Raw genomic sequence first — 18271 nt, forward strand, 5'->3', positions numbered from 1 at the left:
GCTTAAAAGAATCTTGAAAGTCTGAAAGTACAGATTTCCCATGACTACTTTTAACTACTTGATCCATTAGGGTGGGTCATCCCTAATTTTCTTTCTCCAACCATTAAGCCACTGAGGGCTCCTGCCTCTCTTGTTGGATGGTTTCCTAGGCAGCATCTCTTCCCCTTATTCCCCAATGTCATCCACACATTCCATTACAATGTCATGCTGGTGACATATGTGCAGAGATGGTTTCCATTTATACAGCCTGTGCTCTCTAGCAAGGACTTAATTCTATATATAAGCAATCCCTGTCTGTGAAACAGACAGACTCCTGTAGATTCGTGTAAAGGCAATTATCTGTAAAGTTAATATGGCTACTGCAGAGAGCTATACTGTAAGCATATGGCTAAGGAAGGGGAGGGCCTGCTTACTCCTCATCCAGCATCAGTTTGAACATGGAACGGTAATACCTGAACATGGCTTGAGATACCTGAGTAAACAATATTGTTAGGAAATAATGCTCTCTGGCAAAGCTTTTTGTAAATAAGACTTCTACCCAGGAATTCAGCCAATATCTTCAAATCCCTGGAGAATCAAGGTCCACACCTGAACCTTCAAATATTAATAAATTTGCTTTCGTTTTATTTTTTGCTGTCTTTGAGTCACTTATAACTCCTGGAGACTGCAGTCTGTGCAGTTTCCTTGGACATATTTGTGGTTTGCCATTGCCCTCTTCCTAGGGCTGAAAAAGTGTGATCAGTCCAAAGTCATCCAGCTGGCTTCATGTCAAAGGGATGCCTAAAACTGATTATCTCCTGGTTTCTAGCCTGGTGTCTTCAACCACTGCATCAAACAGGCTCTCAAATTGGCTTTCCTATTTATATAAATATAATTATGCCTCGCCATGAGCAGAATGTAACCAAATACCCATCATGAATAGAATAAAAAGTAATGTAATTGCTATATATAGGAAAAAGGAACAGCGCATAAAATCAGATCAAGCGTAGGGCCACTGAATTTATGCTACAAAAAATCAGGACAACCATTAGAGGGCAGCCAGGGCAGGGGTGAAATCCAGCAGGTCCTGACAGGTTCTGGAGGACCAGTAGTGGAAATTTTGAATTCACAGAACCAGTAGTGGAAATTTTGTATAATTCAGAGAACTAGCAAATACCACCTCTCGCTGGCCCCAGAGTGGGGTGAGAATGGAGATTTTGCAATATCCTTCCGCCAGGAGTGGGGAGGGAATGGGGATTTTGCAGTATCCTTCCCCTGGAACGGGGTGGGAATGGAGACTTTGCAATATCCTTCCCCTGCCATGCCCACTAGGCCACGCCCACCAAGCCACTCCCATAGAACCAGTAGTAAAAAAAATTGGATTTCACCACTGAGCCAGGGAATTCAGTAAACTCTCTTTTGATGCTGTCTAGCAATCATGGAGACTTTTGCAATCCAGAACTGATAGCCCTAAACAAATATGTATCTCCAAGTCTTATCAATGGCAGTCAATTCTAGTCCTGGAAGGAATCAGGGATTCTTTTCAAAAAGAGAGAAATCATTACCTTGGTTCGCTGGATCCGCTCTCGCTTTGCCGAAGTCTCAACTTTTCTTTTTACGTCACCCTGGTGATGTCGCTAATTGGTCCATTTTTAAAGAATAAAAAGTAAAGACAAAATCACATTTCAGATGTACCATATGGTTACATCATTCCTAGAGCACATAACACTACTCTTGAGTTGTTACACCTTTTATCTTTCCTCCCAAAAAAGTGATGCTTTTTTCTTTCTTCTTCATAATCTCTTTTGGATAGTAGGACTGAAATTCTTTCTTGTTTTTATATATTGCTCTGGTGGCCTTTGGGGAGGAGTGAAGAGCATGACTTTTTAAAATATAAATAGAGAACAAAGTCCCCCACCCAAATGGTTGGTCAAATTTTGATTGTGTAAGCTCATACCAAAGAGCAAGTGAGTGAATGTCAAGTGATTAAAGATATGAGCTTTATTCAAATAGCTATTACGAAAACATGCCCAATAAGTGCTGCATAGGCTTCAAAATTCTCCTTCATGCAAGCAACCTGTTCCTTTTCTTTTATTTCCTTCTTCCTTTTGTCTTTTCAAACCACATCTCCCAGCAAGTAACACTTCCAGCCTAGTTGATAATGATGATTTATATCCCTTTTAAGAACACCAGTAGTACTTGAGAGCACAACAGAAGAGATGGGATGGGGAAATTATATAATGCTTTAGCTGTCTGTGAAACATTATAAAATCCAAATGTAATTCTCAGCGTGCACGCAGGGGCAAAATGGGGTACCTGTTTCGACAACATTTTGTCCCATTTTCCGCAATGCATCACAATAATTAGGGAGGCTTTCAGCAGAATGGAAGGAAAAAGAAGCGGCAATTCCCAAACAGACCAAACATTTTACCATTGTGAAATGCATTGTGGTCACATGACACATAATTAAGCACTGCAGTTTCACCACTCAATAATGAAGTAATTTTCTAAGATGAATGCGGTGAACAAAGCCATCACCTATACCACAATAAGTGAAGAGGGCTGCTTAAGTATTGAAAATTTATCTGGACAGGTACAAGCATTTTCCCGATGTTTCTCAAAGTTGCTGTTAAAAATGGAGCATGCCTGGTTTCCTTTGCAAGGAAGAATAACAAGACACTCTATACCTAATGAGTTCTTGTGAAAATGTCTTTTAAATGTAGACAGCAGGTGCTGGGTGTGGAGTGTCGTGTCTAACTTAATCCTGAGAGACAACCATTTTCACAGGTTTTTTAGGTAATAGGCAATAAGCTCGTATGTATAAATCCCTTGGAGATTTGGATCTAGTAACACTTCTGTAAATGTTATAACCGAAGACTGAGATCCTCAAAAATCTTTGGAAAAAAGAACCCAGCAATTTAAAAGCCATTATTTTAATATATGCCCAACTGCTCCTAGGACCGAATCATTTAACAAAAATGTTGATATCTCCTACATTCAGCACATAATGCTTGCATATAAAATAGGAGTATAAAAAAGTAAACTTAGCTGCATTCAGATGAACTGCTAAGGGTGGGTTACTGTAATATTCACTTTCTCTCTGTCACGGCCCCTCAGAATAATCTTTTCAGAAGGAAGCAGGGGCAAGGCAAGGATAAAAAGTGTGGGGAGATCAATCCTGAAGATTCAGTGTCTAGCTCTGATGTCTCAAAAGAATTACTGTCTACAATTCTTGATGTACAATGCTGAATTCAGTGTCTGAAACTAATCTGACCATAGCTAGATAGCAAAAAACCAGACTATCACTAGATGGCAGCAAAGACACTAACCCTCATAACATTTTGGTGCCATCAAGGAAGTCATCTAGATTTTTGTATTTGTCAGAATTCTGACACAGTGCTTATGATTGAAATGTCTTAATTTTAATGTTTCTGAAACATTTTACCATAATCCAGTGGTGAAATGTAAAATTTGTTGCTACTGGTTCTGTGGGTGCGGCTTGGTGGGCGTGGCTTGATGGTGGGGGTCATGTGAGTGGGTGGACACGGCCAACTTTTTTTTTTACTTTTTTAAAGCATTTTTTTACTACCGGTTCCAGAAAATAGGTAGTAAAAAATGCTCTAAAAAAGTTTTTAAAAAAGGTTCCGTGATTATCGGAACCTTTTTAAAAACTTTTTAAAGTATTTTTTACTACCGGTTCGCCTGAACTGGTAGTTTTTATCACTACCGGTTTGCCCGAACTGGAGCGAACCAGTAGCATTTCACCCATGCTTTAATCCTGAATAAGACCTTGCTTAGTCTCTTGTCTATCAAGAGATCTAAATATTAGAACTAGATTTTGTCCCAGGACTCTTTGGTACATAAGATAGGGCACTTGTCCCTGCTGGCTCCTTCTCCCATTTCTAGCTAATTTAGGGCTTGCTGTGTTCTCTGCATGGTCCTTTGAAGAGTAACAAACTGAAAATAAAACATGGGTGCTCTCCTTTTACATGCTCCCATGAACAATAACAGAATATACAATAAGACCCAAACAAGCTGTACTGTTCAGGAGAAAAATGCAGTGATCTTAAGTAGACCTACTCAACTATATTTGTGCAGCTTACTGTGTTGTGAAGACACATCCTTAATTAGCCCATCAAAACTAAATCTTGAGTGTGAAATCACAAGCTGGCAATATGGATATACTGGCATGTGGACTTTCCTAAACATGGATTTTTTTTCCTCTTTGCTTTATATTTACAAAGCAATTAGGTTTGAAAAGGTATTCCATTTATGAATTCTTTTTAGCTTATGCACTGTAGTCACATGAAAATCCCCAGGCACAATAAGAAGGCCCCATAGCAGTGTTCCATTTGTACTTAACTGCCTCATGAAAGAAAAAAAGATCTGTCTGTAAGATTGAATAGGCAAGTGTTGTCATATATTGTGTGTGATGTATGGATGGGCCCAAGTATAGGTGATGTATTTTTGAACAAATGAGGGAGAGAATGCGAGCTGGTAGCCCTGATGCAGGATAGTAACATCAATTTTTTTCAACCACAGAAAGGAAAATGTCATCAGCAGGGCATTTGTTGAGGATTTTTTAAAATAAAAAAATGATTGTCATGGAAAAACAACAAAAAGGTAGTGTATGCCCAATGTAGCTCATAAATAAGTAAAATTCTCTGATATATGAGATGATCAAAATCTTTACGTGGTAGCCATACATTTCCGCTACCACTTCTCATGTTGGAACAAGTTTAATTTACATTCAAAATATATACTATAGTTTATTTAACAAATTTCACCAACTTGGTGCCCTCCAGATGTTATGGATTAAACTTCTATCATGGCTGGGCTTTAATGGAGATGCAATCTACTATATTTGAAGGACCCAGATTAAGATGAGCCATTATTTTTCATTCCAGCAGAAAATGCAGAAAGAAGAATCATCATTAAAAGCCACATGAGATCTCTTATCTCCATCCCAAAAGGCCATGCCCCATCGTCTCCTTTTCACGGGCCCTATTTAGATTTTTCTTTTTACCCCCAAAGCGTTCCTCACTATCCTTATCTATTCAATTTTCTTTTTTATCTCAGGAAAGGAAATGGGGAGAAGGGAATATAAAAATTTCTATTATACTCCAAACCAAGTCATAGGTTTCCGCTGCCATCTTTTGACTTCCAATGCAGATTTCGGTCTGTTTATATATAGGAGGAAGGGTAATGGAAGTCCACAACAAAACTTTCTTTGGGAATTCCATTGGCAAACTGTTGAGATCTCCTGGCTTAGATGATCCATAAGATTTCTTCAACGATTTTGTCTGTGCGAGGCGTTTCTGATGTTATCAGATGTTTGATCAGCTGGGGGGAAAGTGATAGTCACTTCTAAATAATCTCCATGTTTGTGCAAGTGTGTATGTGTATGCACATCTGACCTAGGTGATATCTCCTTAGAATTCCAAGATTCTAAGGCAGTTGGTCTCAACTGCTGTTTTCTGTTCGTTAGGGAAGTAGCACATAGGTTTCTTAACTTTGCCAAGAACCTGTATAAAATGAATGCTGACTTCTTAGCAAGGCTCAGAGACCTAAATTTCTTTAGGGGGCTACTCCTGAACCATATCTCTGAGTTATAGGTGAAACCATGGGAAACAGTAGCATCACAAAGGAAGTCAGAAGGTAGAAACAACTGATAGGTGTAACCAAGCTAGGATGAGGCCTACCTCCAGCCACGTTTCCACTTTTTGTGTGAATGAAATAGCGTCTGCTCCTTCCTTTCCTTCCTCACTCTTTACATCTATGCTTTTGTTTGTTCTTGCCAGTTTCCCATGACCTTTGGTGTTCACATGGGTAGAAGTAAGCATTTTTCTGATGGGCTGTGACCAGTTCTTGAGTACACAGATGGGACATGACCTCCTGCTGTCTTTCCCACAGGAGATGACTGTGTGGAATCTAGTGACCAAGGGCTACTTACATTCTGAGGTCTCACCAGTAATCTGGCCAATTACAAGTCTCTTTGCTTCTTCCCTTAACTTCATTATCATCATTTATTTCTAAAACTATGGATTATCTTTTGACAACTAATTTATCTCTCACTTAAGGCATGCTCTTAGAATTGATACTACATTAATAAATCTAGAATAAATGAAATTACTAATTCTCCATAGTCATAGTCACTAACACATGTTAGAAGCACAGATATTCCTTAGGTCAGCGAATAAATACAAACTACTTTTGAAACAAAAATTAAGCCTTAAAAATGTTCTGCAAGTTAACATCAGGCTTCGCACCAGTTGATCATCATTTTCCAGATGCTCAATCCCTTACTCAGGAGTTGATTATTCTTGCAGAAGGCTCTCTAGATTAGAAACTTTATCGCAGATAAGAATGAAGCCTCTAAACCAACAGTTGATTGCCCAGAACAAAGAATCAAAGCTTAAAATATTTATGCTGCAATGTTTAAAAGCTCAGCTTCATCACCATCTTTCTAAGCTAATGGGCTCTTGGCTAGTCTCTTGATAGCCTTGGTATTGGGGTGGATTTTCATAACGGTTCTCTCTAGCTTACGAATTGCTGGTTCCTGCCTTGCCACCTTCATCACTTATTATTAGGACAATTCTTCTGCTCTGATGTATTCTATTGATCATTACTAACTCACAATAATTGTCAAATACCGTATTTTTTGGAGTATAAGATGCTCCGGACTATAAGACGCATCTAACTTTTTTGGGGAGAAAAACAAGAAAAATAATCTGCCACTGCCTCTGCCTCCCAGCAATTTGCCTCGTTGCAGCAAACAGCAAACAGCAAGCTTTAGTTTCATTTTCGTTTTCAGCACAGCCTGATTAGCAGAAGAAAAAAAAAATCAGCCTCCCAGCAATTTATCTCCTTGCAGCAAGCAGCGGAGGCCCACATGGCAACAAGCAATGGCAATCCCTGCAGCCTGAAACAGGTGATGGTCGGGAGGCCAATCCAATCGACAATCAACTGCTTGTGCTAATTAGGCTGTGCTGAAGCTGAAATGGGCTGTTTGCAGTTTGCTGCAAGGAGGTAAATTGCTGGGAGGCAGATTTTTTTTTCTTCTGCTAATCAGGCTGTGCTGAAGCTGTAATGGGCTGTTTGCAGATTGCTGCTTGCTGCAAGGAGGTAAACTGCTGCGAGGCAGAGGCCAAAGGCTGGGGGCCAGTGGGTGGACGGGGCTACATTCGGTGTATAAGACGCACCCAAATTTTCACCCTCTTTTAGAGGAGGGGGGAGTGCGTCGTATACTCCGAAAAATATGGTATGTGAAAATGAATAATTATAATATACTGATAGTTACTAATCAGTGGCATAGATCTTCCACTAATCTTAAAAACATTTACACCTGTAGACATTCTCAGAAATCCTGAATATATGAATATTACTTATGTGAAGAGTAGCCATAATATAACCATACTTCCATATCTAGAGCTTTGTGGAAAATAGCCTGAGCCAAGCATTCCCGTATATACTTCTGATGATCCTTCTTCATGGCATTTAACCGGTATTCCTTGTCTGATATTATTTTTCCACTTCTTGAGATCTGTCATGAAGAAAACAAAATATGCAGACAGAGTGTATTAGGGAAAGGGGATGTAAGATTTATACAGCTTCTCACCATAAACTAAAATATTTTCAGCATAATCTTAATCTTTTCTCAGGGCATGGAGATTAAGATAAACAAAGATTGCTCTATTTCTCTCCAGCAAAAATGTGATGTTCTACATAACCAAGATCTGATTGTATATGCATTAGGGAGACAGGCTAGGTTCTTCTGACATAAAGTTTTCCTTGCATTACAGCATGGGTGAACATTTTTTTTCATCACAGACCACATATTTACCCAGAGGATAAACTAATAGACTGTTTAGTGGGCAATGCTGATGCATGTGGTGGATGGGAATACCCTTCCTCTTCCCAACACCCTCCTTTTTCTTTCCCAAGTTTGTGGTATAGGGAGTTGAACTGGCTTTCTGGATTTAATAGTATTAGCAATAGCACTGAGACTTATATACCACTTTGCAATGCTTTATAGCCCTCTCTAAGCGGTTTACAAAGTTGGCATATTACCCCCACAATCTGGATCCTCATTTTAGCAATCTCAGAAGGATGGAAGGCTAAGTCAACCTTGAGCCTGTCAGGATCGAACTGCTGACAGTCGGCAGAGTTAGCCTGCAATGCTGCATTCTAACCACTGCACCACCACGGTTCAGTGGTTAACATGAGCCCAAGAAGCCTTTGTGAGCCACAACTTTTTATAACTATGTTGGTTATTATAACTGAAAGGAGGATTTCAAAATCCAAATGCTGAATTGCTGGAGTTCAATTTTGTATCCTTTTCAAAACACACATCCTTTCAAGCATTGAAGAGTTGCCTTCCAATTATCAACTGGAAACATGCTCTGACATACCAGATTTATGAAGCCACTCGAGAACAAATCATGCCTGAAAAAAGTATGAAACAGCAGCCTAGTAAGAAATAGCTTAATATTAAGCTTTCTAGTTGGTGCCATTCATGGGTAGAAATGATTTAATATAACTATGCTAAAAGCCTGAGCTTTGTGCCAAGATAGCAAGTATACATAGAACCTAATCAATCCATGTCACCAAAAGGTCTCCCATAGAATTAAAATAGGTTGCTGCTGTATTATTGATAGTGAGCCAGGTTTATTAAGATGGAACAAAGCTTCAAATTCCATTAATACTTCTTCATCAGTCATTCTCAGTGTGTTAGACATCTTGAGCATAGAACAGGCTTATTTAGCTTCAAATGTCACTTGAAAATGCTAAGTGGCTCATTTGGTGGCATGATTCTCCTCTAAATGGCTTCTATTCAAATGCCTTTTGACCAAGCAGTCTACTGTTCTATATTTCCAGAAATTATCTGTTGGATTCTCATTTATCTTTTTTCCTGTTTCCTATACAACAAGCCAACACCCACAAAAAGTTCCATAGTTGTTATAATATACTAGAAAACTGTCCCCCTCCTTTGAAACTTAAGAGTGCCTTTTTGTAAAAACATATAATCTGAGTATCTGCATGGAAATCCCACTAGATTAAATTACAACCCCAGGCACATATACTAAATAGCAAATACCATTCAACTGTGCAGGATATACTTCTAAGAAAATATCCATCTTGGATGTCTGTCAATGCACCACATGATCAGTGGTGGGTTGCTACCGGTTCGCCCCGGATCGGGGCGAACCGGTAGCAGCAGCAGCAGGAGGCTCCGCCCACCCACCCAGACGTCTCTCCGCATGCGCAGAAGCGGCACATGTGCCCATGAGCAAACTGGTAGCGGCTGAAATTGGAAACCTACTACTGCACATAATGCCTGAGTTGGTAGGATACAGGCAGCAGTATCTTGGCTTACAAAGTACCTCTAGGTTTTAGATTCTAGCTTGCACAGAACAGAATGAGCATACACTGAGTAAACCTAGGCTTTGGTTACACTTCATACTAACCGATGCTGTAGAAGGCACAGGACCAACTAAAACTGGTAACTTATAAAGGAAATTACTAAAAGCGTTAAATTGCCCTAAACTATGATATGCAGTGGAAGTCAATAATTATCAGCCTACTTGGTGACAATCATGCCGTAATGAAGGCTGGAAGTTAGAATTTAAGAAAGTAAATGTTAATGAGCATGAATGAATGAATAAAACTAGAGAAAAATAAGAATTCATATATTGATGGCAGTTCTAATATTACATTGCAGATAGCTGCACCTATAGGGAAAACGAGAAGGGTCAGACCAATGAAAGAAGCATTGTGGCACTTATAGTAAATGCCCTGGTCCTCTTCTATATTCATCAAAATATTTGATGTCCAAAGGGGCAGCCTTTGCAGCACAAGCTAAACTAAATTATACAGATTTCAGATTTTACAGATTACAGATTTTACAGATTTTACTGACTCCAGTAAATGGACTTCATAGAAGAGCCAAACATGAGGTTTTGGGAAAACACTATGCAACATTTTGAATGAATGCAATCCAGAAAGAAAGAAAAATATATAATAAGTGAAGTGAATGGATAATGGCAACTAGATAAAAGATTATAGAAGTGTTTCAGTGACCATGAATGAATGAGAACGAAAACTGTTTGGTGAGCATCTGCATTGGAAATGATGCATTTCTTTCAAACAGCTGTTAGCAGACTCTATTCATGCATGTACTGTACATGGCAAACGAATTAATATACCTAAAACATGACTGATTTGCCTATTTATAATGAAAGCCTGAGAGAATGATTGAAGATCAGAAGGTGCTAGAAGGTTCTAAATGTGAGACAGGGTACTTTCTGCTAGTTTTAAAAATAAAAGTAAACTGACTGCAGAACGTGAACAATATTATAACATAGGTTATCAATTAAATTGAATTGAAATTGAAAATGGCCGTAAAAGAAATAGTACTAATGCATTAAATATACTGTATGTGGAATGGTTTTGATAATGTTAGAATGATATTGCTTGCGGACATGAATGTACATGGAAGACCAGAGTACAGGTAGTCCTCAATTTATGGTCGGTCACTAAGTGACCATTCAAAGTTACAATGGACACACAAACACACACACACACACACAAAGGTACTTATAACCTGGTTACAAAGTTCTGAGAGCTGGGCCTACCTTACAGCCATTTGAAGTGTGTCCCATAGTCACATGATCATAATTTACAATGTTTTTGCTGAAAACCTTCCAGTTTTTGGCAAAACAACAACAACACCATAACAAACAATGGATTCACTTAATGACTGTGCCCTTTGCTTAACTACCACTGCAAAAAAGTTCATAAAATCACATCAATCGTGTGATTATTCACTTTATGACTTTCATGACTTACGACCATAATGGGCAGACTCCTTTACAGTCATATGTCAAGGACTACCTGTATTTGTAATTGAGACAGGACATGAAGTAAACTTTTAGCTAAGTAACAAAAAAATGTGTACCATAGTGGAACTAATGATGGGAAAATATATGGACACATTTGAACAGATCTCTATATGAAGAAATGCGATAAAACGAATTAGTGAATTGAATTTGCTAAAAAGTAGATATGATGTAAGTAGAGAAAATTTGAAGAAAGTTTAAATGGTACTTCATTGAAGTAGGTACTTCAACACTGAAAGAGTGAGAAAAATCCATTTAATTTTTTTTAAATATACTAATCAATAAATTAAAAAGACTACTAGTAGTGATGATGCAGGTATATTGATAGGGGAAATACATCTGTATATATTTTTCTTTTTTAATAGTAATTTTATTAAATATTACAATTTTTAAAAAGCTAATACAAAATAAAACATAAAAGAAAAATGCAGAAAAGAAAAAAATAGAAAAAGAAAAAAATAATATAGCAAAGAAAAAGCAAAGAACTATATAAAGAAATGACTTCTCCTTTCATCACAACAAGTATAATCAATTTCAGTAACTTATCAATGCCTCTAAAAATACAGCAAATGATCTCTAATTCCTATATCTCATCTCTTATCTATAAATGAATCCTTAAATCCTTGTTGTTCTGTCCTGGTCAGCAGAAACTCATTAAACATTGTCAAAGATAACAGCATATCTACTTTAACCTGAGAAGATGGACAGAAAAATCTGAAGATGTTTAATATTCATAGAAAGGCAGTGGGCAGTGAAGAAATAACGTTAAAGGAAGTAAAAACAGTTGTGTAGAAGAATGTACTCGTGCCTACTTTGTTATAGAGATCATAAGATCATCTCATCACCACGGATGATGAGATCATCCGTGGCTTTGGGGTGGAGTTCCATCAGTATGCTGATGATACGCAGCTGTACATCTCCACCCCAGGCCATCCCAACGATGCCCTTGAAGTGATGTCCCGGTGCTTGGAGGCCGTGCGGATCTGGATGGGGAGTAACAGGCTTCGACTCAACCCTTCCAAGACCGAGTGGCTGTGGCTTCCAGTGTCCCGATATAGCCAGCTGGCGCCATCGCTGGCTATTGGGGGCGAGTTATTGGCCCCCACGGATAGGGCTCGCAACTTGGGCGTCCTCCTGGATGCACGGCTGTCTTTAGAAGAGCATATGACGGCCATGGCCAGGGGGGCTTTTTATCAGGTTCGCCTGATTCGCCAGTTGCATCCCTTTCTGGATCGGGACTCCTTACGCACAGTCACTCAGGCACTCATCACTTCCCGCCTGGACTACTGCAATGTTCTCTACATGGGTCTCCCCTTGAGGAGTACCCGGAGGCTCCAACTGGTGTAGAATGCAGCCGCGCGGGGGATTATGGGAGCGAGGGGGTGCTCCCATGTGACACCTCTCCTGCGTGAGTTGCATTGGCTTCCGGTGGTCTTCTGGGTATGCTTCAAGGTGTTGGTTACCAACTTTAAAGCCCTCCATGGCATAGGACCTGGGTATTTGCGGGACCGCCTTCTGCCGCCGATAGCCTCCCACCGACCAGTATGCTCCCACAGAGAGGGACTCCTCAGGGTGCTGTCAGCCAGGCAATGTTGGCTGGCGACCCCCAGGGGGAGGGCCTTCTCTGTGGCAGCTCCTGCCCTCTGGAACGATTTGCCCCCGGAGATAAGAAGGATATCGGATCTCTGGGTCTTTCGCTGTGCCCTGAAAACTTTTCTTTTCCATCAAACAGGGCTGGCGTGAACGCCCCCTTTTTTTTAGTTTTTTTAGTTTTTTAGCTTTTAATCTGTCAGTGGGTTTTAATTCGAATTGTTTTAAATTTGGGCCAAAGTATGCAATTCTTTTAATAATTTTAAATTTTGTATTGGTATGTGTTTTAGTTCTGGCTGTGCACCGCCCTGAGTCCACTAGGAGAAGGGCGGTATACAAATTGAATAAAATAAATAAATAAATAAATAAAATATATGGTATGGTAGTTAAAAGTTGGATTGCCAGAAAAAAATATATTGAATATGAGTTGAATATAGTAGGAACATGAGTGGTGAATAACAAAACAAAAAGGCCACCAACACTGACAGGGCAAACTGTATACCTGTATAAAAACAGAAGAACAAACTCCTTCTACACTGATGATGTTACCTAGTATGGTAATGAAACGTCTGCAAGAAAACAACCAAGCTCAGAGAGCACCAAGGACCCTGAGTTCAACCCTGAGTTACAAATGTTCTTTTTTATAGGTAAACCAAAAAGAGTATCAAGAAAAAATGGGTACTGGACAAATGTGGATCAAGTATGCAAGTGAGTGACCACTACGAAACAATTTAGGTAGCTTAATTATAGACAGAGAGTGAATGATCATCAAATTGCAAACAAATCTATTAAGAAAGAATGGGTCAAAAAGAAGACCAAGAAAGCCATGATTGGATCAAATTTGTGATCCATTCCTCAAAAAGAAACAGTGAGGAGTTTAAATAACAAAAGGCAAGATATGAAGTGGTGCATAGATGTCCTTGAAGCAAGATATTTTATAGATTCAGAAAGTTACAAAAAGCATAGTCAGTTGTGTTGGCCTAAACTAGGTTAATTCTTTTTCTTATCTCATATGTTTTGTTTCCTTGGATTTTTAGTTCATGCTTCTTTTTGTTCTTTGCCTACTGTTGCTTACCCCCAAACTAAATACCGTCACATGACAGGTATGGATTTATGTATGTGCATAAACATGGACAGAATTCTACTGTTAAATGCTTCATATTCCCACTTTATAGGATTTCTTGAATAAAATGGGAGACAAAGAATAAAAAAGAGGCCTCCTTTTCTGATATTGGAAAGTATAATTTGCTCACAGTAAGCATAGCGGATTATTAAGGGAATGGAGGAGAAATACGTTATTTCAAGATACCAAGAAAGTTAGCTCCCTATTCTACAGGCATGCAAACTCTTGACTGAATGTTGCATTACTGACACAGATGAGCTTAGCAAAATTCTTCAATTAAAATTCTAACTGATTGTGATTTGGGATTGATGTCCGTCTCCTCCCCCCCCCCCCAGAGAAGGTTAAGATCACTTAACTTTATGAACAAGCAAAAATGGCAATATAAAGCAAAAGAAACCCCCAATCCTTCCACTTAGTAGAGGATTATAACATAAGGGTGAGACAGTACAAAAGAATGGATATTCCAGATGGATCTATTGCTGTACTTCTTCCTGCACTATTAGGCATGTAATGAAACACGGGCTTTCTAGGATGTGCAGCAACCCATTCATTAACCGTTTAAGGTCCACTGAGAGTCATGGTCTACTGAGAAGCAATCCTAGCCCTTTCAGACAAGGAACTGAGTGGGTTAGGATGGTATGAAAGTGCCCTCTACTGGTAGGAAGTAGATTTAGCTGGTGGGGGAGGAATATCATAAAAACAGATCAACCATCTAAATAATCCAGCATTCTAATCTCGAAGTGGTTGACCAGATTCTTCTGGAAGCCACAAGCAGGACAGAAGTGCAAATAGCACCTTCTCATTTATGTTCCCCAACTACCAGTGTTGAGAGGCATTTTGACACTGGTATTGAAAGGAATGTAAGCAGCCTCATTATTGGATTATGTCCCATGAATTTATCCAGTTTACCAATGTGGTAGAATGGTTGAACTGGGACTCGAATACATAGGTTCAAGACTCCACTCAATCTTGAAGCTCATCGAATGACACTGATCTTAACACACTCTCTGTCTAATCTACCTCCCGGCAAAAATGTTTGGAGGATAAAAATGAGAGTGAGTTCCTTAAAGAAAGAAAAGGCAGGATATAAATGAAATAAATCAATAAAGTCACCCAAGTTTGTGGCTACCATTTCATCATGCTGGAAAGACAGACTTACACTACTGAAAGTTTAGGTGATTAGATTTTGGATCTGCTGAATTAAAAGCATACGTCATTTTTTCCATTCTTCTCGAGCTGCTTTAGATATTTTTGGTCTCACAGAATTGAAGGAGAAAAACATTTGTAAAATAGCCCAATTGGTCGGAGACAAAAAAAAAAAAAAAGCCAAGCTATTTGGCTTTTATGTCTGCAGGCTGAGCTCTGTGTGTCAAGGAGCATGTACAAGAGATTGCCGCTGATTCTACTTTTCTGAGACATTCTCTAATTCATCTGTACTCCCCCCCCACCCCATCTTCACCCAATATTAAATGCACAGAATTTAGTTCACTAATCCTACTCATTAAATTCAACAGGTCTAATATTGGAGTGTGAGTAAATTATCATATTGTTAATGCGACTGGAATACTTCATTAAAGGACATGTTTTGCAGTGTCCTAATGTTACTCTGTTTTGGGAAGACGTAATTTACAAGCATTAATTTATTTTTGAAATACAGTTTAATATTTTTGTATGTACATGTTCTTTGGAACTGCATATTTGCAACATGGGAATTGGCAGCTGGACAGCAGAAATGGATTCTCCATGCCATTATTAATGCCAAGAGTTTAGTTCTTCAACATTACAAAGATAAATTTATAGCCTCAATTATTCAGTGGATTGAAGCTGATGTTACTTTCACCCTATGAATGAATTGCCTGCAGTCATAGATTACGCATGGACAATTACAATGAATTGTAAAACAATTCCATTGAAATGGTTACATAAAGAATTTCATATGTATGCATGAGAAGTTCTTATACATACAATTTATCTTGCATTGTTTTTGCTTTTGTTTTATTGAATTTTTTCTCTGTCTTTGTGTTCTGTTTTATTAAATAAATTAAGCAAAAGCAAATATACAATATTGAAGTAGCCATTATTTCTATTAGTTATTACTGTTCCGTGGAACATGGCTACCATGAGAGTTGAAATATTTGGATCTGACATCTCTGCTTTTAATGGTCCCACTTATCCTCCATTTTGACACAAAAGACAGCACCTTCCAACGGCAGTATGTGTGTTCTGAAGACGGGAAGAGGCAGGTCAGATAACTGATTTTGTTCAGATAAGATTGCCAGGTGATTGTTACTTCCTTCCTTCACAGGAATAAGGGAAGGAGAGGGACATGATGACATATGTATATTTTGGTATAAATAACGTGACTTATAGAACATACTTGTATCACATTTCATGACATGATGTAACTGACGGAAATTATGAAAGTATCATCAATAGTACAATGATATGATGTACACATTGTCATTTGATGCCACTGTGGCTTAAAACAGACATCTATGAATACAAGCTATTGTATGAGAAACAGACTGTACCCCAAAATGAAATATGACATCAAAGCCCAATATGATATCAGACTGTTTTCTCAGAAATGGGGATTGTTCTTAGGAACACTGAAATCATTGTAGTTGTAATATTCCAATAGAAATAACAGGTAGCAGCAATACCAGGGATAGAAACTCTAGGCTTCTATTCTGCTTCCAAAGTTACTTACAATTTAACTCCTATTAAAATAACCTTGTAAATAATCAGTTGAACACAGTTACTTGCCTACCACAACTCTTTCTCATGCTTTTTCAGATTCCCACTATCTCAGATAACACTATATGATGACTCAGGTATATAGTATACATACATATATACAAAAGTACATATTCTTACCTTTGTGAAAATATGTGCGAATTCCCATACAGCACGATCTTATGGATGCTTACTCAGAAGTAAGTCCAACAAAATTCAGTTGGTCACTTCTTAGAAAATGAACTTAGGGGTACAGCCTTTATGCATATTGGTTACTATATTATGCTGTCACCTTAATTGGTAACTTTGGGTGCTGTCACAATGATTTATGACAACTGTAATAAAAGTGCATTGGCATGCATTTTCAACAAAGGCAAGGCCTTAGGTCTGTTTTGGCTAGATTTGATTGAAATAACAAGCCTATTTTAATAAGTTTAGGAGAAGAGGCATGAAACAAGGCAAACAGGAAAAATCTTCAGTCATTGCCTAATTATAGTTTTGGACCACAGATTTTAGTTCAAATTATTATACCGCTATCCCTTTGGATAATGCAGAGCCACTCATTTTGTCTTAGTCTAACCAACTTCACAAGGTGTAAGAGTGGAAGGAATCACGTCTGTCTTCTTAAACTCCTTAAGTGAAAGATGGCAAGATAAATCTAGAGAAACTAAGAAGTATTTGCATACCTACCAGTCCTGACCTCCTCAGATGGCGTTTTATCCTGGTGTTGCTGAAATAGCCTGCAAGATGCTTGTCTGTTAAGCTGTTGTAATTTGCAAGGTATCTGAAACAAACATACCAACAGAGTATGAGAATATAGGTTTTGTTTTTTTTTAAAAAAATAGAAAATTAAAGGGTCTCACAATAGCATAGATGTTAAAATCTTTTTTTTTCCCCAGAATTGTCAGTGGCTCTGCCCAAGCCTAGAACCCAACTAAACTGAAGTATATTTTCAGTCATTTACAATTTATCAATGTGCTGGATAGAAAATATGAGAGTCAAATTCTCTTCTGTCTAATAGGGTTAGCTAGGAAAGGTCCTCTATAATTTGATGAGGCTATTGTGTTTAATATAAATACTCCTGCATTGGCTATTAGCTATTCCCAGCTTAGTTTATTAGCTGTAAATTGTGGGGGGGAAATACTAACAATAGTAGCAATAATTCATAGCTAACCTTTAAAATAGCTACAATGACCCAGTGTTAAGCTCTCTGATGTCCATATGTAGCACATTTAAAAGCAAAAACTATGTATCTATATTGCTATTTTCTGTGCTCCACAAAAAGAGAGGGAATGAGGGAGAGAGAGAGGGAGAGGGAGAGGGAGAGAGGGAGAGATTTTAAAACAGTACCTCTTTTAGATATCAAGCCAACCAAGGAGATACTAGCACAAGCACATCATCATAATAAACCTCTCAATGGGCTGAGTCATCATTTTTTTCTGCTCTTTTATTCTGCATTAATCCTATGACTTTGAAACTAGATTACATCCTATCAGGATACTTAGTTTTAATAAACAAAAAACACTCTGATGGTGAGAGGGGGGAAAAAAAGAAAAGAATAAACTATTTCCTTTATAAAAACATTGACAAAGGCAAAAGAATTACAGGAAGTTTATTTTTGGTTTCACAATAATCCCACAGGTAGCCTACACGAGATAAATTAAACTTTAAACACATAATTTAGTTTGCTGTGTTATGCCTGGTGATTAAACACGGGTGCTATAGCAACTGTTTTATGTTACTTTCTTTATCCTGTTGTTTGCATTTGCATCTGAAACTGCCAGATTACAGTAATTATACCAAATATTGATTTAGTGTGCTTTGCTGGCTCTGGTGTTCTGGATGAATTTGAGGGTGGGGGAGGAATGCTTCACCAATATCCTTTTACTTACTTCCTTCTCGGTATTTCATGGCCTACCTAACAAGTTAAAATACAGGAGATTTA

The 18271-nt window shown here is 38.3% G+C and overlaps 1 protein-coding gene across 11 annotated transcripts in view; it reads right to left on the minus strand.

Annotated features, from left to right (window-relative positions):
* Positions 1–18271, minus strand: part of ERICH3 (glutamate rich 3) — a 78683-nt gene that overhangs the window by 50594 nt on the left and 9818 nt on the right. For 2 of the 11 annotated variants that reach the window (XM_060689983.2, XM_060689982.2), the window contains exons 2-4: positions 17017–17110; positions 7397–7522; positions 1545–1616 (exon numbers count right to left, since the gene is read on the minus strand). In XM_060689983.2, the coding sequence (XP_060545966.2) occupies positions 1545–1616; positions 7397–7522; positions 17017–17110 (292 nt within the window). Of the gene's footprint in view, positions 1–1544; positions 1617–5101; positions 5335–5681; positions 6082–7396; positions 7523–16467; positions 16629–17012; positions 17111–18271 lie in introns of those variants that run through there. The other 9 variants (XM_087889824.1, XM_087889823.1, XM_087889822.1 and 6 more) reach the window with 5 other exon arrangements.

Source organism: Pantherophis guttatus, chromosome 3 (genome assembly GCF_059756535.1).
Source record: "Pantherophis guttatus breed Tessera chromosome 3, ASM5975653v1, whole genome shotgun sequence".
Taxonomy (NCBI): Eukaryota; Metazoa; Chordata; class Lepidosauria; order Squamata; family Colubridae; genus Pantherophis; species Pantherophis guttatus.